At 42.3% G+C, this 22,452-nt stretch overlaps 1 protein-coding gene across 2 annotated transcripts; it reads left to right on the top strand.

The window, feature by feature from the left end:
* Positions 1 to 1,288: 1,288 nt before the first annotated feature.
* On the top strand, positions 1,289 to 19,659 carry adam19b (ADAM metallopeptidase domain 19b). Of its 2 annotated transcripts, none has more exons than XM_068714467.1 (23): positions 1,289 to 1,583; positions 1,891 to 2,000; positions 2,121 to 2,191; positions 9,945 to 10,023; positions 10,243 to 10,319; positions 11,943 to 12,144; positions 12,252 to 12,317; positions 12,749 to 12,820; positions 12,935 to 13,101; positions 13,319 to 13,403; positions 13,826 to 13,965; positions 14,112 to 14,289; positions 14,374 to 14,463; positions 14,664 to 14,859; positions 15,775 to 15,883; positions 15,984 to 16,200; positions 16,431 to 16,508; positions 17,048 to 17,156; positions 17,249 to 17,378; positions 17,503 to 17,602; positions 17,704 to 18,066; positions 18,153 to 18,250; positions 18,324 to 19,659. In XM_068714467.1, exons 1-23 carry the CDS (start codon positions 1,463 to 1,465, stop codon positions 18,328 to 18,330), a joined length of 2,865 nt encoding a protein of 954 aa, XP_068570568.1. In that variant the 5' UTR covers positions 1,289 to 1,462; the 3' UTR covers positions 18,331 to 19,659. The 2 variants fall into 2 exon arrangements, with proteins under 2 accessions (XP_068570568.1, XP_068570567.1); XM_068714466.1 differs by having other exon boundaries at positions 1,888 to 2,000.
* The last annotated feature ends 2,793 nt before the right edge of the window (positions 19,660 to 22,452 follow it).

Here is a 22,452-nt window from a genome sequence, read left to right as displayed (position 1 = left end):
GGCAAAAAAAAAAAGAACGAGGAAAAAGTCGACACAACCTCAATAAAACTGTCCTTAAATAGCTCTTTGAAAAATATTTCCTGTACTCGGTTCTGATTCGTCACGTAGCCCCTGAGAAGTAAGCTGCTTTTACTTTGTATTGTTCAGACTGCAATTACGAGCAAACGAGTGGAGAAAAAATGTGCATGTAGGCCAAGGAGACGGCATCGCCCTGTTGAAAAGAACCACAGAACAAACAGATGCCAACATGGCTGCAAAGCCACTAACAAACAGCTAAGTAACATCCATTGTACTGTAATTTAATCGATTCAGATAATTCAAAAGGTTATTTACCTGTTTTCACTTGTTAAGAAACCCCTCCAAATACTTAAGGCAATTTAAATGGTGTGACTACATGGCATGAATAATGCATGAATGCTCCCAGTTCAGAATCAATGGAAGTTTTCCTGTTTTTCTCATTCTGCCAACGTTGGGTGAATGCAGCATTACAACAATTAATTCAACGCTGCACTCAATTCCACACATAAACGTGTGTTTAATTGTCATGAGGAGTACTACTCAGGTGGTGAAAACAGTTGTATAATGTCTTCAGTGGTCTGAGAAGATAACTGATGATGCCACAGTGATGTCATCAGGGTTATCTCGACCACAGATTTATAACAGAAAGTTTGTGTTATAAACCAGAGAATGAATAAGATGTAGGACTTAAACAGGCAGGCAGGGTTACAATACAATTGTTGCATGATGGGAAATGGATGATCCAGCATTTCTGGAGCTTGAAGCATACTAATGACTGAAAGTGAAGATATTTCCGTCTTTTCTTTTGTTTTGTATCTGTCTCTTGTGAGTCCACCAACTTAATCGAAGTATGATAATAAATTGCAGGATACCCCTTTAAGAAATCATGATGAAAAAATGCAGATAGTCCTTAAACAACCCCTTCAATTATGAAACTCTCGTTGCAGAATCGTTAAATGATGCTTGCTTTTATCATTATTATAGATTAAGAATGAACAAATATACACAAAAAGAATAATTGCGTTTTTTTTTCCTTTTCTGATGCCTAAGCTAATGCTCCAAAAAAAAAAAGTGGTCCACATTGGATTTCTTCCATCAGGTTGCTGTAATCAGGATGTCAGTGTCGCTCACTCGTACCTTTTTCATCATATCCCTCCTTATCTTACCTCACCTCAGCCCGCTAGCCCACTGTCCCTCTCCGCGTGCGTGCGTGCGTGCGTGTGTGTGTGCGTGTGTGTGAGTAATAATGAAGGGGAGTGGTTGAGAACGAGAGAGATGAGCGCCCCGCGTACTCCGCAGGCATCTCGTTCAGACGAGCAGCAGCGGCTTATCGCGATGTCACGCCGGCGGCGTCCTCTCAATCTGGTCTGAGACACCCGAGGCTCGTTTACCGCACATTTATGTCTCAGTGTAGCAGATTCATCAGGAGCCGCTTGCTGTTAGAATGCGTCCAGGAGCGCGTCCTCCTCCTGCCGATGCTGTGCAGCCCTCTCTGTGCCTGTGTCTCCTAGTTCTCCTCCACTGTGCCGAGCTTGCTGCTCTGTCTGAAGGCGCTGTTTACAACGGTGAGTCTGATTGTTTCCCCGGAGCGAAATTGAATTTGTAGCCCGCATGTCTCCGGGAAAACTAGATCGGCATTGCATTGCGTTGGAATGTATTTCCCAGTTTCAAAATACAACGTGCTTGTTGGGCATGCATAATTATGTCAATGTTAGTATTTATTTTTTGCTTTTAAAAGTGAATCATCCAATGCATAAGTGAAGAATATAAAAAAATATATATCAATAGGTCATTTAAGTGCATATGCTGCAGACCAATCACAACATGGTCATTTGAAATGTTTCCTCCTTTTTTTCTGTTTTTCATCAGGAGAAAATAAGCAGGGTTCCCTGAGGAGCATCCTTGATCACGTCCAGAGTTATGAGATTACTTATCCCACATGGCTGCATCCTCACAGACACAGGAGGTCTGCCGGCAAAGAGGTGAGTCTGCAATAATAAAAAAGAAATAAAGAAAACTGATTAAAAAAAATCTTATGTAATGTATATGTAAGTACGCTTTTGATTGACCACTTCCTGCAATCTCTTTTTAATCCCCTACAGCATCCTGCAGAGGCTCAGGTTCTGATTTCAGCTGAGGGCCGGGAGCTCAAACTACACCTGGAGAGAAACGAGTGAGTGATTTAAGTGCTCCTTTGTGTTTCATACGAAGGATTTAAGTAGTAGTATCTCTGGTAACTTTCGTTGCAGTTGAGCGCTGCAGGAGCAGGTACCAAAATGAGACAAAAAGCCTCAAAATACTAATTCAAATAGTCGCCTCTATCAACCTGTTTGCATGTGACTGAATGAAGTGTTTGAGAATCTCCTACACTGAGCTTGTGTACAGTATTCTTAGACGCCCACAAAGACAGCCCGACTGGCCCTGTGTATTTGACCAGATGTTAGCTGTCACAGAGTACATTTATAAGGTCAGTGGCCTTGTGGGTGCAGAGAGAGGGGGATGAAGGGAGGAAAGAAGGGTGATGGTTTTTTTGACGACAGAGGGTTGACACCCGATCCGTGTGCCTTGGGCAAACAGGAAGTAAGACTTCTGCGTCTGCATCTGACATCCTGTAATCTGATGGAGCGGTTCCTGTCCAGCCACAATGGGATGGTGATAGGAAGTATCTAGCTTGTTTAATGGATGGCGTGGTCGCTGGGTGGGACGGCAGGGAGAACTGGAGTAGCGGCGACGTCTGTGATGACTACAGAGCTGTGGTTTTATCACTTTTGGATTTGAGCCAGCACACAAGTGACAAGGAAAGCTTTTAAGAACATTAGAAATGGAGTCCATTTTTTTTTTACCATCAACTGTATTCTCTCTCTGTCACTCATTCACTCACAGGCACACTAACAAACCGTGACTCCACTGTGTCTGACTAAACGTCCCCTGAGTGATTTGCCCCCCCCCCCCCCCCTGCTCTCCCGCCCCAGCAGGTGGTCACACTGTCAGATTTCCTCCTGGGCAAGGAATTTTAATCAATCACACACATTGTGTTTGTGTGTGTGTGTGTGTGTGTGTGTGTGTGTGTGTGTGTGTGTGTGTGTGTGTGTGTGTGTGTGTGTGTGTGGTTAAGAGAAGGACAGTGACAAGGGAAGACAGAAGTTGGTTTGAGATAGATTTGATGAAACTTTTTCGGGTTCCTCAACATGAGATAGAGATGGTGTTAACTGATATCAATATTTGCAGATCATTCTAAGAAAGAGGAAACATGATGCAGTAGAACAAAATCTAATTAATTTTAGTCGTAAGCAAGACAAATGTATTTTGAAACCATTTTGTGCAACTTCTCAACGGTTTCCTGAAACAGGAAAGCTGTTAAAATGTCTTCACCCATGCCAATCACTTCTACAGTTACAGTAGAATAGGAGTAGAGCGATGTGAAAAGTCCTTTTATTTGTCATGTGCACCACAATTACAATGAGGCAGTCATTGGCAGTGACATTTTGTGTCCTCAGGCTCCCTCCAACAATACTCATACAATATGTATAAAGAGAAAATAACAATCAATCAAGTAAAAATGAGAACATAAGACATAATGAAATAGAGCAGAAGTTAAAGTATAGAAATACAATATATTAAATAGAATACAATTTTATATAACATATAGTACTGTGGTAGACTGTTGTAAAAAAAACTAAAGAAAATAATTGTAGAAATTAAACTGTTAATTGTCATAAAGCATACAAAAGGAGTTGGGAATTTAAAAAAAGTAGAAAGTTAAGAAGACATAGTTTCATATGAAAGAAACACATTTCCATTTCCTTGACATTGATCCTTTAATGCACTGTGTCTGAGAGCTTTATTGATGTAGAAAAAAATCATCTAAATACTCCATTCTGCTTCATTCACTTAAGCAAGTTCTTGTACGTTTGTATGCCACAATTAACTGCGGGACTGTACGAAAGTCAGTATTAGGGGAAGAGGGGGTCAAAAAAGGGGGGAGGGTCATGTGTTTTTTCTTCTCTTTTTCTAAAGGGATGGTAGTCTGAATTTATTTAGAAGTGCAGGTCTTTCAACATCTTTACCAGATTTATATTTTATGTCAGCCTTCCCTTGAACTGCACAAAGCTGTCGGCTGTGCGTGTTCATTCATTCAGTTACTGACAGAGCGGTTAAGTTTGGTAGCTTTTTGGCTCAGAAATGTAGTGGCTCTAATGTTTGGTAGACAAAATGTGCAATTTGGTGGATATTATGAAAAGTTTTTAACTGTACACCCTTTTAAATTTGGTAACGTATCTTAAGTTTATGAGTCAAGACTTTAATTAAAGATTTTAGTCACTCTTTGGAGGGCCTTTCTTTTTTAAACATTGAACTATGAAGTTCAGCCCCCCTCCCCACCTCAATCATTTTCACACGGCCCCTCACAAAAAATAGCTTTACAGCATTCAAAGAAAGAGTCTCTTTTTGAATACACATTATAAAGTCTGAGGTTTACCATTTCACCCTGCCACCAGCCAGTGTTTCCCCTCTCTCCAAGACTCCAAGTTTTTTTTATTTATCCTCTGTTGACCTAATGTGGAGAAGAAGAAGAAGACACCAGTTTGTGTTACTGAAGATCGATGTCTGATTTTGGAGAGAAGCCAGAGAAAATGCTGCCAGTGTCCGTCTCTTGTGTCCTGGCTACTCCCTCTTGTCCTCATTGCCCCTGCAACTGTAACTCTGACAGTCAGCAGATAAGGGAGAACCCAACCCAGCTGTGAGATGGTCTCGATCTTGTCTTTCTGTTTACTCTCCTTTTTTTTTGCCCTCTCCCTTTTAATTCCAGTCCACCTCAAGTACTCTTCACTTAATGTATCACTTAATCAAAACCTGGAGAAAGACATAGCCGTGAATGTTTGTGGGCATCAGTACTCCCAGTGGCTGGACTCGATCCATTTATGTCCTCCCCTGCCATGGCTTGTCAACGTGCATGTGTGTGTGCGTGGGTCTTTTTTGTGGTCTGTACGAGCAACGGTGTGAGCGTCTGTGTGTGTCTGCCTGAGCTTTTATCTTAATGAAAGGCCAAGGTGCTCCTGTAGAGGGTTGATTTGGTTAAGAGCCAGGCAGCGGCCAGTGTGCTGACTCAGGAGTGCAGGAAAAGGGATGTAAAAACAGTGAGTGAGTGGGGGAGGGGAAGGTGTAAGAAAGTGAATGATGGACCGGAGGAGAAGGGTTGAGTTTAGAGAAGTCATGGAAAGAGGAAAGTGGTGACGGTCGGGGTCAGTTTGGTTGTGAGTAATGTGCGCTTGGTTCAGATATGAGTTGTGTGGATGCCCTTGCTTCCTCCTCTGCATGACTTTCCTCTGTTCTTCTGTTTAATGCCCTTCCTGCACACCCTTAAGTGCATGAACCTAAATTGAGCACTCCCTTGTGAAATGCGCACATCATTGTTCCTACTATCCACACCTCATATGTCTTCCACTGTCCACTCTAAAGGCGAGTGCCCCATTCTTTCTCATTTCTTTCCTCACCTCGTCTGATATTCCCCAGGGCTCTAGTGCAAATATGCATCTCCCATGCGTTCGCCGTGGTCAGGGTTTGGGAGACTGAGGCCACACGCAGACAGACGACACACATACAAACACACTTGTACACACATATACACAGCAGCAGCAGCAGCAGCCCAAAGGAACACAAACAAGGTTGGAAGCTCAGACCTGATGGATCGCAGGTCTAGGGAGCAGAGAGCAGGGATGCATTCGCCTTGTCCTTGTTTCTATGTTTAGTCTCACAGTGGCTCGGTCCCGTCTGCTTTGATGTCTTAATGTAGGCCAGTGTGTTAGCCGGTGTGTTAGGGAAACACTCTCACACACACACACACACACACACATACACACACACACACACACACAAAGGGCTTCACACCACAGTACATTGGCCTCCCTTTGCAATAAAAGCCTCTTCATCATCCGTTGCAGAGTGGTACTTTGACTTTGCGTCAGCTTTCTCCCTCCCTCCACCCGCGTGTGGTGATGTCATTTGATCCTATGAGAGAATGTGACCCACTGACCCTAATGCATTACCCCACGTCCACTTCTCTCCCCCCCTCACTATCTCCCAAGTACATTAGCATTACTCCCCCATCCCTTCTCTCCCCTCATGAGGCTGAACCAAGCCTTTGTCTCAGCCTCTCTGCCAGACAGTCCTGATTCAGCCAGTATTGAGCTCCTCAATCACAGCATCTGTCTGGACACTGGACGAAGTCCAAACTCTGTGGAGCTCTCCCACCATCGCACAGAGATGTTTGCAGTCTTGATTTGAAAGCTCTCACAGCATTTCACAGAATGCAATTAGACTCAAGGGTTGACTTTTTTTGTCGAGAGTTAGATGGGACAGACTTCTAAGTCTGTACGGTAAATACGAAACTACAGCCAGCAGCGGCTTAGCTTAGCATTAAGACTGGAAACAGGGGAACTCAGCCAACTCCTCCTAACAGCACCTCTAAAGCTGATTAACACTATATATTGTTTGTTTAATCCGTGAAAAGTCCAAAAACAATAATTTGTGGGTCAAAGGGGGTTATGTGCCCGTTTATTTCTTAGCCAGGCGCAGTGACTACCTGGAGGCTCAGCTGGTTGCCGGAAGCTTCACTGTGACAGCAAGATCCTCAAAGGTCACTGCACCCGGCCAAGAAATAGTCCTCTGCGTAACCTGCGTAAAACCGAATTATAGGCTTTGTTAAATCTCTGTTTTTGTACGGGGAAGCAAATGAGATATAGGGTGTTAATCAGTGAGCTTCAGAGGTGCTGCTAGACAGATTTTGTTATCATTTACTAGAGCCAGGTTAGCTGTTTCCCCTTGTTCAAAGTCATTCAGCTAAGCTAGCTGACTGTCGCTTCATATTTCTTCTACAGACATTAAAGTGATATCAATTGTCTCAACCAACTCACAGCAAGCAAGCACATATGTAAATTATTCATTTTAGGCAATGCATGTAATGGTTAAAATTGGTGAAAAACACAGAAGACAACCAGACAGCCTAAAGATAGCAAGAGCAACAAAAAAGCTTTCTCAAGACAGCCATGCAGAGCAACAAGAAACAGCAAAACATTAGTACAATAATACAGCAACAATATCCACTATTTGGTACATTTCGCCATGCAAGTGACACGAAGCAACAACACATAGCTAAGCAACAACCACTTTTTGACACATTCACACGTAGCGCAGCAATAAGACATTGAGCAGGAAGGTTGATCTTGATCAAATGTTAAAAGATGCATTATGTTACTTTTTCATGTCAAAACAAGCTTTTCTCCACTTTCACTGATCAACATTGCTCCTATTCTGACATACATAAAAACATTTTGTAGCGATGAACCAATGACATCATGCTTAACTGCATTTAACTGCATGTGCATTACAGTTGTCTTCCTATTTTTATCACAGTCGCTTTTACCTGAACTATAGTCTTTTTTTTTTTTTACTACTAGTGACACTGATGAGTCAAATTGAAACTACACAGCACCTGCAGGTTAGTTTGGGTGGTTCCTGCGGTTGTTTCTTCATGCCGAATGAGAGATGCATTGTTTCATTTTTCATCCAGTTATTTACTGTTTAAATAAACCACCAGTTGGCACAAGTTCAGTGGCTACGGCATTAAAAAGTTATGTCAAAGGAGTTATTTCCAATGCCTAAACAGAGAAGGCATTAACTTTATTGAACCTTCCACAGAAGAGACAGTAGCCTTTCATCAGCATTTTAGTAATGGGGGAAAAAGACAAAACTAAGCTGGCATTATGTTTCTAGTAGTGACAATGACTTTGCTAATAGCATGTTGTGTCTATATGTCACATAGCGGCATGTTATACAGTCTATGGGTGTACTCAGCTGCTGACTGGCATGGGAGAATCAGGGAGAATGGTGGAGAGAAAGAGTCATTATGTGTCTCCTCATGGAAGAAGGGAGCTTTCCTGTATATAGCAGCCGGGTAAAGCTCAATCAATCATCAGCCACTCTGCCATTAACTCCTCTCATCTGTGTAACCCTCTCTGTCTCTTAAAGCGACAGAGAGGGTTACACAGAAGAGAGGAGTGCATGATGGGAATATTCGGGGAGTTGAAAAAGCAGGAAACCTTGAGGAAGGCCAGATATAAATGCGGTTAGAAGGTCAAATCACAATACGGGGGGGTTACCCAGTTCAGGGTGAGTCAGCCGGATGCATTACCACTGACTGATCATTTTTAAGTCTCCCAACCCCAGGGTGGTAATCTGTTAAAGGATGAAGCAGACGTTTTCTGTCTTTGTATTGCTCTGTGGCTGATTGCATCAACAGGCTGTCATTGTTTCAAGTGGCTTGTCTCCTTCGGGGCATCTGACGGAAGAGAAGAGAAAAATCCCCATCTTCCCTTCATTTGTCTTCATCATTCTTTAAAGGAATAGTTTGACATTTTGGAAATCACACTTATACTCACTTCCTTGCCGAGAGTTAGATAAGACGATCGATACCTCTCTCATGTCTGTGTGCTAAATATGAAGCTACAGCAGCTGATTAGCCTAGCTTAGCATAAAGACTTGAAACAGGGGGAAAGAGTTAGCCTGGCTCTTTCCAACAATTAAAAAAAATCCAACAATCACCCCTTAGGCTCATTACTTAACACATTATATATAATTTCTTTAATACAAAAAGTTGCAGAGTCACTGAAACCAGAGCCAGGCTTGATGTTTCCCTCAGTCTTTATGCTAAGCTAAGCTAGCCAGCTACTGGCTGTTGCATTATATGTAATGGACAGATATGAGAGTGGTATAGATCTTCTCATCTAACTCTTTATAAAAAAAAAAGCGAATCAGCACTTTTTCCAAAATGTTGAACTATTAATTTAACTTCACCCCACTGATTTTCACTAATTCTCTCCGGCAAATATGAAAAAGGAATAACAGAATACATAGCTACTACCCTGAGGTGATGCCAGAAGCTGGCTAAAATGGAAAATAGGTGAAGATACATGATGAATAACAAAATCTTAGTAGTGCATCTTGGGGTCTGTCTGTGTTTATTTGAGACTTAAGTCAAGTCCAGTCTTCCGATCAGCACCAGTAGATACTTGTAGGTTTCCCTTGAGCTTGATTCCATTGCCGTTACAGGCTGTTTGATGCATCTGAGTTTGACCGTAGAGGGAGATTTAACGATACGGAGCAAAAGAAAACCAGCTGTAAGGCAGGCAGAGTTTATGAATGAAAACAGGAAGAATGGATTGAGACAGAGCTGGAAGGAGAAAGACAGGAAAACAAGCATCTGTACGAGATGTAAATATTGGGCCGGTAGGTTGACAGAAGTTTGACAGAAAAGGCCCGAGTCTGAAGACACTCACTCAATCACATACACAGATGGAGAATAAGAGGAATGTAATGTTTTTCCACAATGAAATTGATGTTTCTCTTGGTATGTGTATGTTTCCCTGATTTATCAGCCTCTCCTGCGCAGTCTGTATTGTATACTAATGGAGAAATTCCAGTAATGGAGAAAAGAATAAGAGGACTTTTGTAAAAAATAATCTAATGCAGTCTGGACATACCACCAAATATATACTCTCAGCATAGGGAAGTTACCATCTCTTACTTGAGCGATACTCTACAGAAAGTAAAAAGGGTAATTTGGGAATGGTATATATGGATTTTGTTCCAGTCCCAAAACTTTTCCACTTTATTCCTCGTATTTCTGCAAGGATCTTTGTCTAAATCTTTAAAGCAGTCTGGTTTTGTCTCCGTCAGAGTGAATGTTTTATGAGCTATGGGATGCTGGAGAGAATCTGTCTTCTTCTATCTCCTCTGTTTGCCCCCGCTTTTACTCACTTTTCACCATTGTTCCACCATATTGCTGCTGTTTCAGGAGATTGAACGTTTGACGCTACATACAGTATATTCTCTTGCAAATTGCCTCTGAGCTGTGTGCCATCTTCCACCAGGCAGCTGTTGGCCCCTGGATATCAGGAAATATGGTACACTCCCGGTGGAGCCCGCAGGTCCTCCTCTCCTGCCAGCACTGTAAGTCTATGAGACAGTTTGATGCTCTTAAAATGCAGGGGGGAGCTGAGAAGAGAAATGGACACAAATGCAGTTTATCAAATCCTATGGCAGGAGAATAACAGGCGATATGGTTATAAAATATTACATTTTATGCTTACATAACGAGGTCTTCTGGTTGAATGACCGTCTCTCTTATCACTGTGCCTGTGTTGAGCTTTAATTGTTTTTGTGTTGCAGGGACACTGTTTCTACCATGGGGAGGTTCTGGGCATGAAAGGCTCAAGTGTTGCTGTTAGCACATGCTCAGGACTCAGGTAAGTGAAACTCCACCACGGGCTGTTTTCATAAAGTTTTCAAATATTTAGAGTTGGTCCCAATGGTGAAAGCCATTTCTTAGAATTTTAAGAAGTGTCCCATAAGACTAAATCCCTCTAAAAGTAAAAAGCTGTTCTTTAAGACAGCTCCTGGAGTTAAGAGCAGGGAAGAGGACTCTCTGTAGCTTCAGAGTTACTTCAGCAAAGGAGTACAGAGCTGTAAGAAACGGAGCCAAGAGGAAAGTTTTCCCAATACTCATAAGCCGGGAGTTAGTGCTGCAGAATAAATCATGGAGGGAAGGTATTTGTGATTGATCTTACTAACGATGTGTTTGCAGCGCTCGCTCAATGAATTAAAGCTTTTAGCTCCATTAATGCTAATTTTACTGCCTCAGTTCTTTTCATTTTGGGCCAGCAAAACAGAATTAATGGATACATAGTAATTGATAAAATACTTGTCTACATTACACATGTAAATACATATGTTACTGTTGTTCAACATTTCCTATTTTGGTCAACTTGCCAAAATAGATGCCGAAATTTGTCCAAATATATCACAGCTCTGAACATCACTATCGTCCACATTCATACATGTAAAAAGATGATTAGAAACTCTTTCTTCATAAGAAATCTAGCTGATAATCCCCTTCCCAGGTTACAGAAACCAGGTTTTTCCTCAACACAACCTTTAAGAAATCAGGTTATTGCCATATAATAAAATGCATATATCAGACTCTTTACCTAAGCTGGGAATCCTTACTATGAATTTTTGAGAGGAAGTTAAGAGCTCTTGAAGAGAATCCTCAGATTGTTTGTGAACATGATTTTGTAGATGAAAAGAACCAAAGCCTGCACAACGGTCCAGCCTGTGATCAAGCTATGGCTGAGTAGGTAAGGTGACAGGAAACAGTTATGTGCAGTGTCTTGTGCAGTCCAGTAGGTTAGTAGGTCATTGGCTCGGGAGCTGGTTCATTGAGTACAGCTCAGTATGGAGATCCTGTGTTTTCTGCTGGTGTCGATCCTGCTAGAAACACCGGCAGCAGTGGAGGAACTGGAAAGCACTGACAGAAATCGTAGCCACATGTGTGTTTCTGTGGGTTCAGTGCTCTGCATCTGGAGGACGAATGAATGAATACGTCTTCCTACTAATGTAGATTCTCTGGAGAAATGCAAACGCAGCTTAGAGGGACACTGACATGTGGGCGTCTGACCTCTCCAGATGTTTGCTACAGCTGCTTGACCTGCTGCTGCGTGCATGCTTGCGTGTTTGTGTATAGACATCTGCGCTTATGAGGGGTTTTGTGAATAAACCAAAAGATTGTGTATTGCTCTGTCTGCCCCAGCTGATTTTCATTTATAAACAGCAGTAAATAGCTTTAGCCACTTCGCTCTGCTCCACCCATCCGTAAAACCACCACAGCCAAATAAAAAGAATCCCAATGAAGGATTGCTGTTGGAAATTACATTTAATCTGATGTTTTTAAGATTTATTTACAATATTTGCTATAGATTTGCCAGTATGCCACAGTGTGCAAACAGACAGACAGGATCATCGATCCACATTGATTTCCTCGAGCTATGATTGGATGGAACCATCAGCAGTGTCTTGTTTTGTTTCCCCAGGGGACTGATTTCTCTGAACACAAGCGTCAGCTACCTGATAGAGCCTCTTCCTGTTTCCACGGGTGCACAGCAGCATGCTGTGTTCAGAGCCGAGAGTCTCCATGTACCCGGAGGTAGCTGCCTGCATCACCGTGGCAACGGGGAGGACGAGGAGGGGCTCAACGACTTCATCCATGGAATGATGTCATCGCGGAGCGTGAGGGTGAGTTGGGACAGAACAATGGACAAAATCACCTGCCCTGAAATCCTTTGCAAGTTTTACACAAATCATAACAATATTGTCACCACATATTCTGCATCTGTTTTCAGGAAAAAAGGGACCTGAGCCAGAATATGAAGTACGTGGAGCTGTTGATAGTGGCAGACAAGGCTGAGGTGAGGACAAGGCTGTGAATTTGGTCATATTTGGTCACTTTTTAACTAGACGGGAAATAAAAATGATGACAGCATTACATGTGGGAGGACAGGTATTATGATAGCAACACGCTGTAGGAAGGTGTGAATCTAAGTGTGAATGGTTGTCTGTCTCTATATGTGTCAGCCCTGTGGCATACCCCGCCTCTCACCCAATGTCAGATGTGTAGCTGTTATGAGCTATTTAAATGAAGCATAAAATGTATGTTTCAGTATTACAATTTATACTTAAAATAGAATATGTCAGTAAATTGCACCATCACTCTATTTAGAGCAAGTTGTGGTAAGATCTGAATCACATCCTATTTGTCGTCTCAAGTCCCCTTTTGAGGTTTTGTAAGAAAGGTGGGTGTGTCTATTTCTGTGTACTATGTGGTTTATGTCATTTGCAGTTTGAGAAGCATGGGAGTAGTCTCCAGAAGACCAAACTGAAATTACTGGAGGCGGCCAACTTGGTTGACAAGGTAGCATATGATGCAGAACATGAAAACCACAATCAAGACTCATCAGATTCATCTCACCCATATTGAGTAGTGACAAGTCAAATTCTCTGTGACGTTTCCTGTCCACACCCGCAGTACTACAAGGCCTTGAGCATCCGTGTGGCATTGATCGGTCTGGAGGTGTGGACCAGCCAGGACATGATCAGCGTTTCAGACAACCCTCACAGCACTCTGGCAGCATTCCTGTCCTGGAGAGGCAAACAGCTCCGCACGCTCCCCAACGACAACGCTCAGCTCATCACGTCAGTGTTTCTCTCTCCCACTAATCTTCCCATTTGTCATTCTGCAACCTCTCCAATGCTAGTGTCCCACCTATCTTCTCTTAGCCTCCTGTCCCGTGGGGGGGGATCTCTCAATTGATTCTACCTTCATTGTATGAGACAATAACAATCACCGGTTGTACCCCTGTGGGCCGTTGTCCAACTGGAACTAATCACCAGTGGCATTTTGTGTCTCCAGGGGGAGGGGCTTCCAAGGCACCACCATTGGGCTGGCACCTCTCAAAGCCATGTGCTCCGACTACCAGTCCGGTGGAGTGAACACGGTGAGAGACAAGAGTCTAAACAAACATTAATCCAGATGGGGTGGCTGTAACTCAGGTGGTACAATGGATCAGACAGTAATCGTAGGGTTGGTAGTTTTATCTCCAGCTCCTCCTGTCTGTGTGTTGACGTAGACTTGAGCAAGACATGAACCCCAAATTGTGAGCCCAATGTACTTGTGGGGAAAATATTTAAAAACCAAAAGTGTATCCTAGATCTAGTATGTTTTCACCTTAAATACAAAAAATACATGATTAGCCGTGTGTTTTAGGTTAGTATTGTGGAACACCAGCATGTATCCAGCAATATTTTTCCAAATTGCAATGAGAAATGAATAACATAGTATATTTTTACCCACCCCCCCTAAAGAATTGACATTTTTTACAGAGCTTTAAGTAATCTGTTACCCTTCTTTTTTGAATAGGACCACTCAGAGTCAGCTGTGGGTGTGGCTGCCACCATGGCACATGAGATGGGCCACAACTTCGGCATGAGCCACGACAGTGCAGGCTGCTGCCAGGCGAAGGCCGAAGACGGAGGTTGTATCATGGCTGCTGCTACTGGGTACGATACGCAAGTGTCCTACAACCAAAGCAATGATCGCTATTAAACTAATAGGGAAGAGAAAAACTGAAGATTTCAAAGGTGACATTTGATTACTATAAAGTTTGCATAATGTGTTTGTGTGCGTCTTCCTCGTCACGAACTAGGCATCCATTTCCACGTGTGTTCAATGGTTGCAACCTGAAGGAGCTGAAGAGCTACCTGAGCTCTGGAGGAGGGAAGTGTCTCTTCAACCTGCCAAATACCAGATCCATGTATGGAGGGCAGCGCTGTGGCAACGGTTACCTGGAGGATGGAGAAGAATGTGACTGTGGAGAAGAAGAGGTGTGTTGTGTCTCTTGAATGTTGCCATGCATATTTTCCTTGTATGTTTTTGCCAGGACTCCTGACTCTACACTCTTTGTGCAGGAGTGTACAAGTCCCTGCTGTAACGCCAACAACTGCACTCTGAAAGCTGGAGCTGAGTGTGCCCATGGCGTCTGCTGTCATAACTGCAAGGTACTAACATTCATCTAACATTCACAGTCATCTAAATCTGATGATCGTCCCATGGTGGATGTGTCCCCTGGGCTTATTCTCACTATGAGATAAACATTTTAGCAATTGAGTTATAGCTCTAATTCTGTCTTCATATCTCTTGTCATCCTCCTCTTCAGTATGTTTCCTAACCATTCTTACTCCTCTTTGTCTCTGTCCAGTTGAAAAGCCCAGGTGCGCTGTGCCGCGCTCCCTCTGGCTCGTGTGACCTGCCAGAGTACTGCGATGGGAAGGAGGAGTCTTGTCCTGCTAATTTCTATTTGGTGGACGGTACGTCGTGTGCAGGCGGGCAGGCCTACTGTTACACCGGCATGTGTCTGAGCCTGGAGCAGCAGTGTCGCTCCCTCTGGGGACGAGGTGGGTAAACTGAATGCTTATAATCTATTATTCTTTTGTCCCAAAAGGGGGTATGTATATTTTGATCACATGCAGCATATACAGCATTGTGAATGTAGCATATTTCATACATGCGTATGTACTGTCTCCACTTCATTGGGTACACCTAGCTAAAACTAATGCAGTCTAATTGCAAATTAAGACGAATTCTTAATGCAATATTCCAGAAAATACACATAATCTATACACAAATTAAATTGACCATTTAATGCCCATTTTGAAAGAAACCTTGTGCCACCTACTGTTCTGACAGCATGTGACATCTACACAAATTGTGTATTTGTATGTGGTTAGATTTTGAATATGTAATACTGACATCGGACATTATTTTTATATATCCTGTTCCGCCTCTTCAGTTTTCATGGCGTGATGGAATGATAAAGGTTTTAAAGAGATAATCAGTTTAAATGCGAGTAAATAAATATCACTAATGTACATGCACAACATTTTAGCCATCAAACACTCTCATATTTGATCTTAACAGCAGTTAAACATGCAGTTTGAAGTGGATATGCCGGGTAGAGTTAGCGATGACGCCTCTGTGGGTCACAGGATTAATGCTTGTTATTGGACAGTGTCCATATTCACGTTACGACAGAGCCTCCCTGGAGAGCCTTTGTAGTACCACAGAAGCCACACTGAACAGTAAGGGATGCCATCTGGTCTCCATCAGGTGGTCACATTACATACTGTGCACACATTTATTGTGTGTGTGTGTGTGTGTGTGTGTGTGTGTGTGTGTGTGTGTGTGTGCGTGTGCGTGTGCGTGTGCATGTGTGTGTGTGTGTGTGTGTGTGTGTGTGTGTGCGTGCGTGTGTGGGTGGGTGTGCAGACTTATTCATGTGTTTCTGTGCACTTTCTCTCCTCCGACCACAGATGGCCGCCCGGCCCCTGACCTGTGTTTTAAGAAGGTAAACGAAGCTGGGGACATGTACGGGAACTGTGGCAAAGATCTGTTTGGGAAGTACAGGAGCTGTAAGGAAAGGTGAAGATCTCAACAATTTGGTTCATGTAGTTCATCTACATTTCCTGAGAATGACCAGTCTCACCAAACTGATGATAACCTTTTTTATTGTCTCTGCCAGGGATGCTCAATGTGGGAAAATCCAGTGTTTAACCTCAGCCTCCAAGCCCATTGAGAACAGCGCTGTGCGCATTGAAACCACCGTCAGCGTGGGCAACAAGAAGATCCAGTGTATGGGAACACACGTGTATAAGCCTGGGCAGGAGGACGAGGAGGGGCAGGGTGACACTCTGGACCCGGGCCTGGTCATGACGGGCACCAAGTGTGGTGTTGACTCAGTGAGATTTAACAAATGGAATTTATTGTTGTGGCAGAGAGCATGCTTTAGATCTCTGTTTGAGATGTTGGTTTGTCTATTACCTGCCAGAAAGCCACATTTAATTGTTGTTACTTACTAACTTTGTGGCTCCAGTCTTTGTGATGTTCATATAGAAAAACTGTACCACTTATAGGAACTACTCTTTAACCCCTTCACTGACTCTCATCCTTGCACCATTCCTTTCAACAGATTTGCTTTAATGGAGAATGCCGCAATGCATCTTTCCTCAGAGCTGATGAGTGCAATGCCAAGTGCCATGGACACGGGGTAAGTTTCTGTGTGTGGGTGTGTGTGTGTTTGTGTGAGGAAGGATGCTGGGAGGATTAATTTCCAAAGAGTGCTGTAAGATTTGGCTGCCAGCCCACCAATATAAAAAAGCTTTGCAGTCGTGCAAGAAGTATTTAGATCTTTTACTTAATCAAAGTAGCAATATATGACAGTAAAAATATCCCAGTACAAGTTAAAGTCATGCATTCTAAAACTTGCTCAAAGTAAAAGTACAGAAGTATTATCAGAAAAAAAGTATGTAAAATAACTTGAGTAAAAAGGACATTAATTTTCTCTCAAATGCAGTGACGTACAAGTATAAAGTAGCAGAAAATGCAAGTAAAGAACTATTTAATTTATTTATACTTAAATCTTAGTTACATGTCACCTTTGAACCTTGGACTTTTTTTCCACTTAAAATGATTTTGACGTACTTCTCTAGTGTACTTAAGTGTCATTTATTCCTAAACCTGCATGTCATTGTAATTAATAAAACATTTCTTGTTATAATTTGAATGTGTAATGTGTTCTTTCGCCAGCTGTGCAACAACAATCATAACTGCCACTGTGACTCGGGCTGGGCTCCTCCTCTGTGTGACCAGAAGGGGTCAGGTGGGAGTGTAAACAGTGGACCTGTCATCAGCCACAGTGAGACACTTTTTTCATATACTGACAGTTTAGTATATGTCTTTGAAATTATGTAATTTTCTGACTAATGTCTAATGTTCTACTACCAATAGGCAATCTCCTTCCTGTCCTGGTGGTCCTTCCCCTGGTTCTTTTTGTGGTTTTGTCTGCTGTTGGACTCTGGTGCTGCTACAGGCATAAACTCCACCCACTGAAAACCTCTGCTCCACCTTCAGTGTCAAGGTATGGTATTCTGGAGGGTAAAATACCAATTCTCTACATTATAGTGAAGAGCAGTTTGCTGTCAATTTACTTTGTATGTTGTGTGGATGTGAAAATACTTCTGTATTTGTGTTTTAACCCTCAGTTGTTCAGTCCCAGTCGAGGGCAAGCCTCTGGCCGACGGCTATGTGAGTGGTCATGCAAACCCGATATTCTTGCTTAAAAAACAAGACTCGGACCACCTGGTAAAGAAGCCCATTATGACTCAGACAATACTGCCATACTCTATTCTTTGTGAATATTAGAGGAAACCACTGAACTTTGTTATGGTTGCTTTCTTCCCCAGGGGAAGCCCTCTCCTCGTCCGAGCCCATCTTGCTCAACCCGGTCCAGGCATGCTATTGTGCGTCCGGCAGTGAAGCCTCCTCCCGTACCTGCGTATGCTGCAGAGCAGAAAGACCAAACACCTCAGCCTCAGATCCAGCCTGTAGACAGACAATACTCTCCTCAGGGTTACACTCCACCTTTGGTTAAATCAGCGCAGCTCACAGAGCAGCGACGAAACCAGCCCCCTCCACCACCTTCAGGACGCCCACCTTTACCTTTCCTGGACGCCAAAACCCACCCACAGCAGTCAGTAGTACCCAAGCCCCGACCAGAACCCCCAAACAGACCTCCACCACCTTGTCCTGTCAACAGACTATCAGGGGTGAGTATGTTTGTATGTGTTTGAATAAAACCAATTTTACTCTAACTTACTGGGTGTGAAATGTCTGATTTGTTATTTGGATGCAGGAACAGCAACAAATAAACGGCCTGCAGGTGACCAGTAACGCCCTGCAAAAAGGGAAAGCTGCTTTGGCTCCATCTGCTGGACGGAAAAAGCTAAACAGGTAATTTATCTGGTGCAATTTTCTAATGTAAATCTGTACAAACCCCTTGTTAACCTCTTTTTTTATCTTATAGAAACTAAGAACTCAGGGAGACGTTGGGGTCCACCACTTACATCCAATAATGGACTGGTGCAAACTGTCTTTTTGAATATTAGCGACTGACAAGGAAACTGTAGGATCTGATGTATACTTGACACTCAGTGGTTTACAGTGTACTTACATTCGTGCATTGAGCGAAAATGGTAGAATCACAGCAAGTCATAGTATATATCACAAAGAGTACATTTTAAGTCTTAAATCTTTTAAGATTTATGCTTAATGTGTGTTTTGTAAATTAGCGCTAAGTGTCTGCTTTCACAACTTGAAACAGCAAACGCTGTGAATTTAAGAACTTTTTGTTATAATTTTCCCAAAAGTTAATGGTAATGTGAAGTTGTTCCACGTGTGCAGCAGTGTTGAAAACCTGTTCCAGGAGTATTTATTTGCAAAGGAAAATTCATGTTTACAATGTTGCATATGTACTAGACATGGTGTCTCTTTAAGAGCATCAGCTGTAAAGGGATGTCTTATATTAAGAAAAGATGCCAACATTGAAGTGCTTAGCCTTCTTATGTGTGAATAAGAATGGGATTTTAACTGGACTGAATGGGACCAGTGAAAGCCCTACATGCATGCTGTAATATACGCTTATGATGAGAGAGATATATCTGATATGTAGCAGGGAATGTTAGGGTTTTGTCAGTTTGTTATTAGTTTTCTTTTAGTGATTTTATACTGTTGTTGTCTTGCACTTTGAGCAATTATTTTAGTGTCAAATACTCTAAAAAACCTGCTGAAGGTGAGTATTTGATGAAGATTTTGGGTGATGTATCACTTTATTAAGGTGATTTGAACCCACACTGTTTCTCAGTTCTGTCACTTACTATCAGTGATGAACTTTGTCCATGGCAACATTTCAAATAATTTCACATTGGTTAAAAAAATAAAATAATTCACCATAGTTTTATTTACATGTGTCAGTTAAACATAAAAATTTCACCATACATTTTAATCGTTTTGCATGTTCGTCTGACAATGTTACTGAAACTGTTCAATGGGAGATCCCTTGTGACCAAAATGCTATAAAGTTACTCCTCTATCTGAAAAGACATGTTAAATGTTCCATGCTGTGTTACAGTGATACCTTTGTAATTACTGTGAGGTACTGTTAAAAATCGTGGTCCATTTGACCACTTGGGGGGGGATGACCTGGTTTTATCTGTAATGTGTAAAAACAGTCTGTCAGCTGCCATGTTTTACCTTCTTATCAGATCTATGCAAACCCTGGCACTGTGCAACACTGTGTCTTCAACTTGAATTCAAATAAACACACAGGGAAATAAAAAAAAGTATGTTATACATTTTCCCTGGTTGGGTTTTGTCAATGCTTGTAATCTTGTTCAACGCTGGCGGATTCAAGAGCATGCTCAGTAGAAGCTTAGTGAATGAATAACATTGGAATCGTTACACCTTTCAATATAGCTGCAAGCATGTTCATGCACAAACGTACAATGGCCAAATCCCAATGTCCCCCTTTTGTCCCCCGAAGTCCGTGAGGGTTTAGGGATGTACCACTGTCAAATCGTCAAGACACTCTCTCGCAGACATTTTGAGTCCTTAATGAACCATTTTCCTAAGGGACTTACCCACAAGTCATAGCAACGTGACGTTAAACACGGGGTAACCAGTGGACACATGGAGACGTTAAAAAAAAAGGTAAACAAAGAGGACGGCTCATGTGTGTTCAGCCTGTCTTATTATATTTACAGAGAAACATTTATTTATCCATCAAATATTTGATTTTGTCATCAAAGATGTTTAATAGATTATATGAAATTACCTCTCATCTTGTGAGGAAAGAGCCTGGAAGATGTTCAAATCAGGGAGTACAAAGTATAAAAAAATACATACAATTATACATCTTATTTTTTGTCGTTTTCATGGTAACGTGATATGTTGCAGCAAAGTGCTGACCCATTCATATTTACACCATTTCGAGTCCTTGCAGCCTCTTACACTCAACCACTTACCAGGTGACGTCACTTAAGTCCTTGAGGGTTTAGGGTTTAGGGAGGACATTGGGATTTGGCCAACGACTTCAACGGCTCTTTTGGAGAACATTTCAGAGATACAGTATGTTCTACTTCTGCCAAATCTTACACAGCCAAAAGATCTGCTGCTGCTCCTCACGGGTCTGTACGAATGTTAAACTTGTGTTTGACAGTACAGTTAAAAAGTGAAAAATTAAGCCCGTGTCTTGCACTATAGTACGTTTCTTTTTCTCAGCTCTATCGTTTCTGCTAACATGCTTGGTTAAAATAGGTAAATTGTTTGACCATAATAATTCCTGAACAGCTAATTATTGTATGGACTTTGTGGTTTGTGCATAATATATTGGGAGAAAAAAACGTTTTTATTTTGAGTTAAATGTAATTCACGTCCTGGCCACTTGGGGGCAGTGCAACAACCTGGAAGCACAACATGGACACATCACATTATAATGTTGATATGGCCAACATACGAGCAAACTGTTGCTTATGTGCACCTGAGGTCTATGGTTAGCACACGAGGCAGAAGCAGAGCAACATTGACATCCGTTTGGAGTCGTGATTTTGGCCACCTGAAGAATGTAAGTCTATCATGCACTCGACGTTTGGGGGGGGGGGGGGGTCTGACCCTTTAGCTGCTAAATGGTGACCCACTGTTCACCTGCTTGCTGCTAACTTTGTCCTGTCTGCTGTTTGGTGCCAGATAACAGGTGATGAGCAGTGAGTTTATCACAGCTTTTCCACTTAGATGGCAACCTTAAGACTGATCCAAAAACTAGTTGGCACAAACTAAAATAATGAGCTAAGAGATGTTAAAACAAAGCAACGGCAGAGTTATATGTAACTAGTTATCTTTGGCTTCATCACTAAAAGTGAGACATTTATTTACCAAATAAAAGTGGTACATTCAAATCACTTCCTTGTTTATTTGTGGTTGTTTAGGAGGCCTTTGATGTCACAGCGCATTTTCTCTGCTTATTAAATGATTGATTGTCAGTCGATAGTGTATAGTATGTGTAAATGACACCTCCTCTTAGCACTGCTGGAAATGCCGAAAGGTGCCTGCCCTTTAGATCTCCACATCCTTCACTGAGATGAAAGCTCTCTGATTTATTCTAATCAAAAGGCTGCTAAATACCAAGGCCAGACCCCCTGAACCAACCTTCCTCCATCACAAACACACACACACACACACACACACACACACACACACACACACACACACACACACACACACAAACATACTTTCTGGTCGACTCTCTGCAGATTGCAGAGCCAGGTGATCCTCCAAAGGGAGGGGAAGGTAGCTGTGACCCGGGCTACATCCACACCGATACATTTTTGTTGAAAACCGGGGTTTTTAAACAAAAAACAATCTCCGTACACACGGCCGTTTTAGCATCATTTGCAAAATGATTTCCGTCCATACGACTGGGCATGCGGGTGCCAGTGTAAACAGTAGGTTGATTTGTTGCTGAATTACAAAAAATACGTCAGTTTTATAGTACTCTTTAATAATAAAAGGTCAGACTTGATACTTAAGATCTCCCTCTAAAATCTTCCTCTATAAACTCAAACAGAGACATTTTGTGGAAAGTTTTAGAAGTTGTTTTGTTTTTTTCAAACTTAGTTGCAAGGCTGCAGGTCTCTCTCTCTCTATCTCTCTCTCTCTCTATCTCTCTCTCTTTCTCTCTCTCTCTATCGGTCAATAAATGTGGTCAACACAAGTCTCTCACTCGTTTCCCCTCTGTTTTGTTATTGTCTGTTCTTACATTCGCTCTGCTGGTGGCTGAAGTCTCTGTCGTACTGGAGAGCATTTATGCTTTTGTTCCTTTACAGTTTATGTGTAGACTTCACAATAGTTGTGCAGAACAAAATAAGCATTAATAAGAAAAGAAAAGTCCTCCGTTTTGTGTCCGTCGTCCTCCTCAAAGCCGTAAACTGTGACTTCAAACGTCCGCTCCGTATGGCTGATAACGCCGCTGGACACGCCGCTGGACACGCTAACCGCTCCAATAACAGCTGCTGTCTCCACATGCCGGCAGTTGGAGAATTTTAACCAAGGTCAGCAAGGCCTGTAATCAGTTATCCATGTTAAATTAACCACTGGTAGTT

The sequence above is a fragment of the Cebidichthys violaceus genome, unplaced genomic scaffold (assembly GCF_023349555.1).
Source record: "Cebidichthys violaceus isolate CVI_PGR_0920_01 unplaced genomic scaffold, fCebVio1.0.p SCAF_2, whole genome shotgun sequence".
Classification (NCBI taxonomy): Eukaryota; Metazoa; Chordata; class Actinopteri; order Perciformes; family Stichaeidae; genus Cebidichthys; species Cebidichthys violaceus.
The sequence above is the reverse complement of the archived record's forward strand: the minus strand, read 5'-3'. Positions and strand labels throughout refer to the sequence as shown.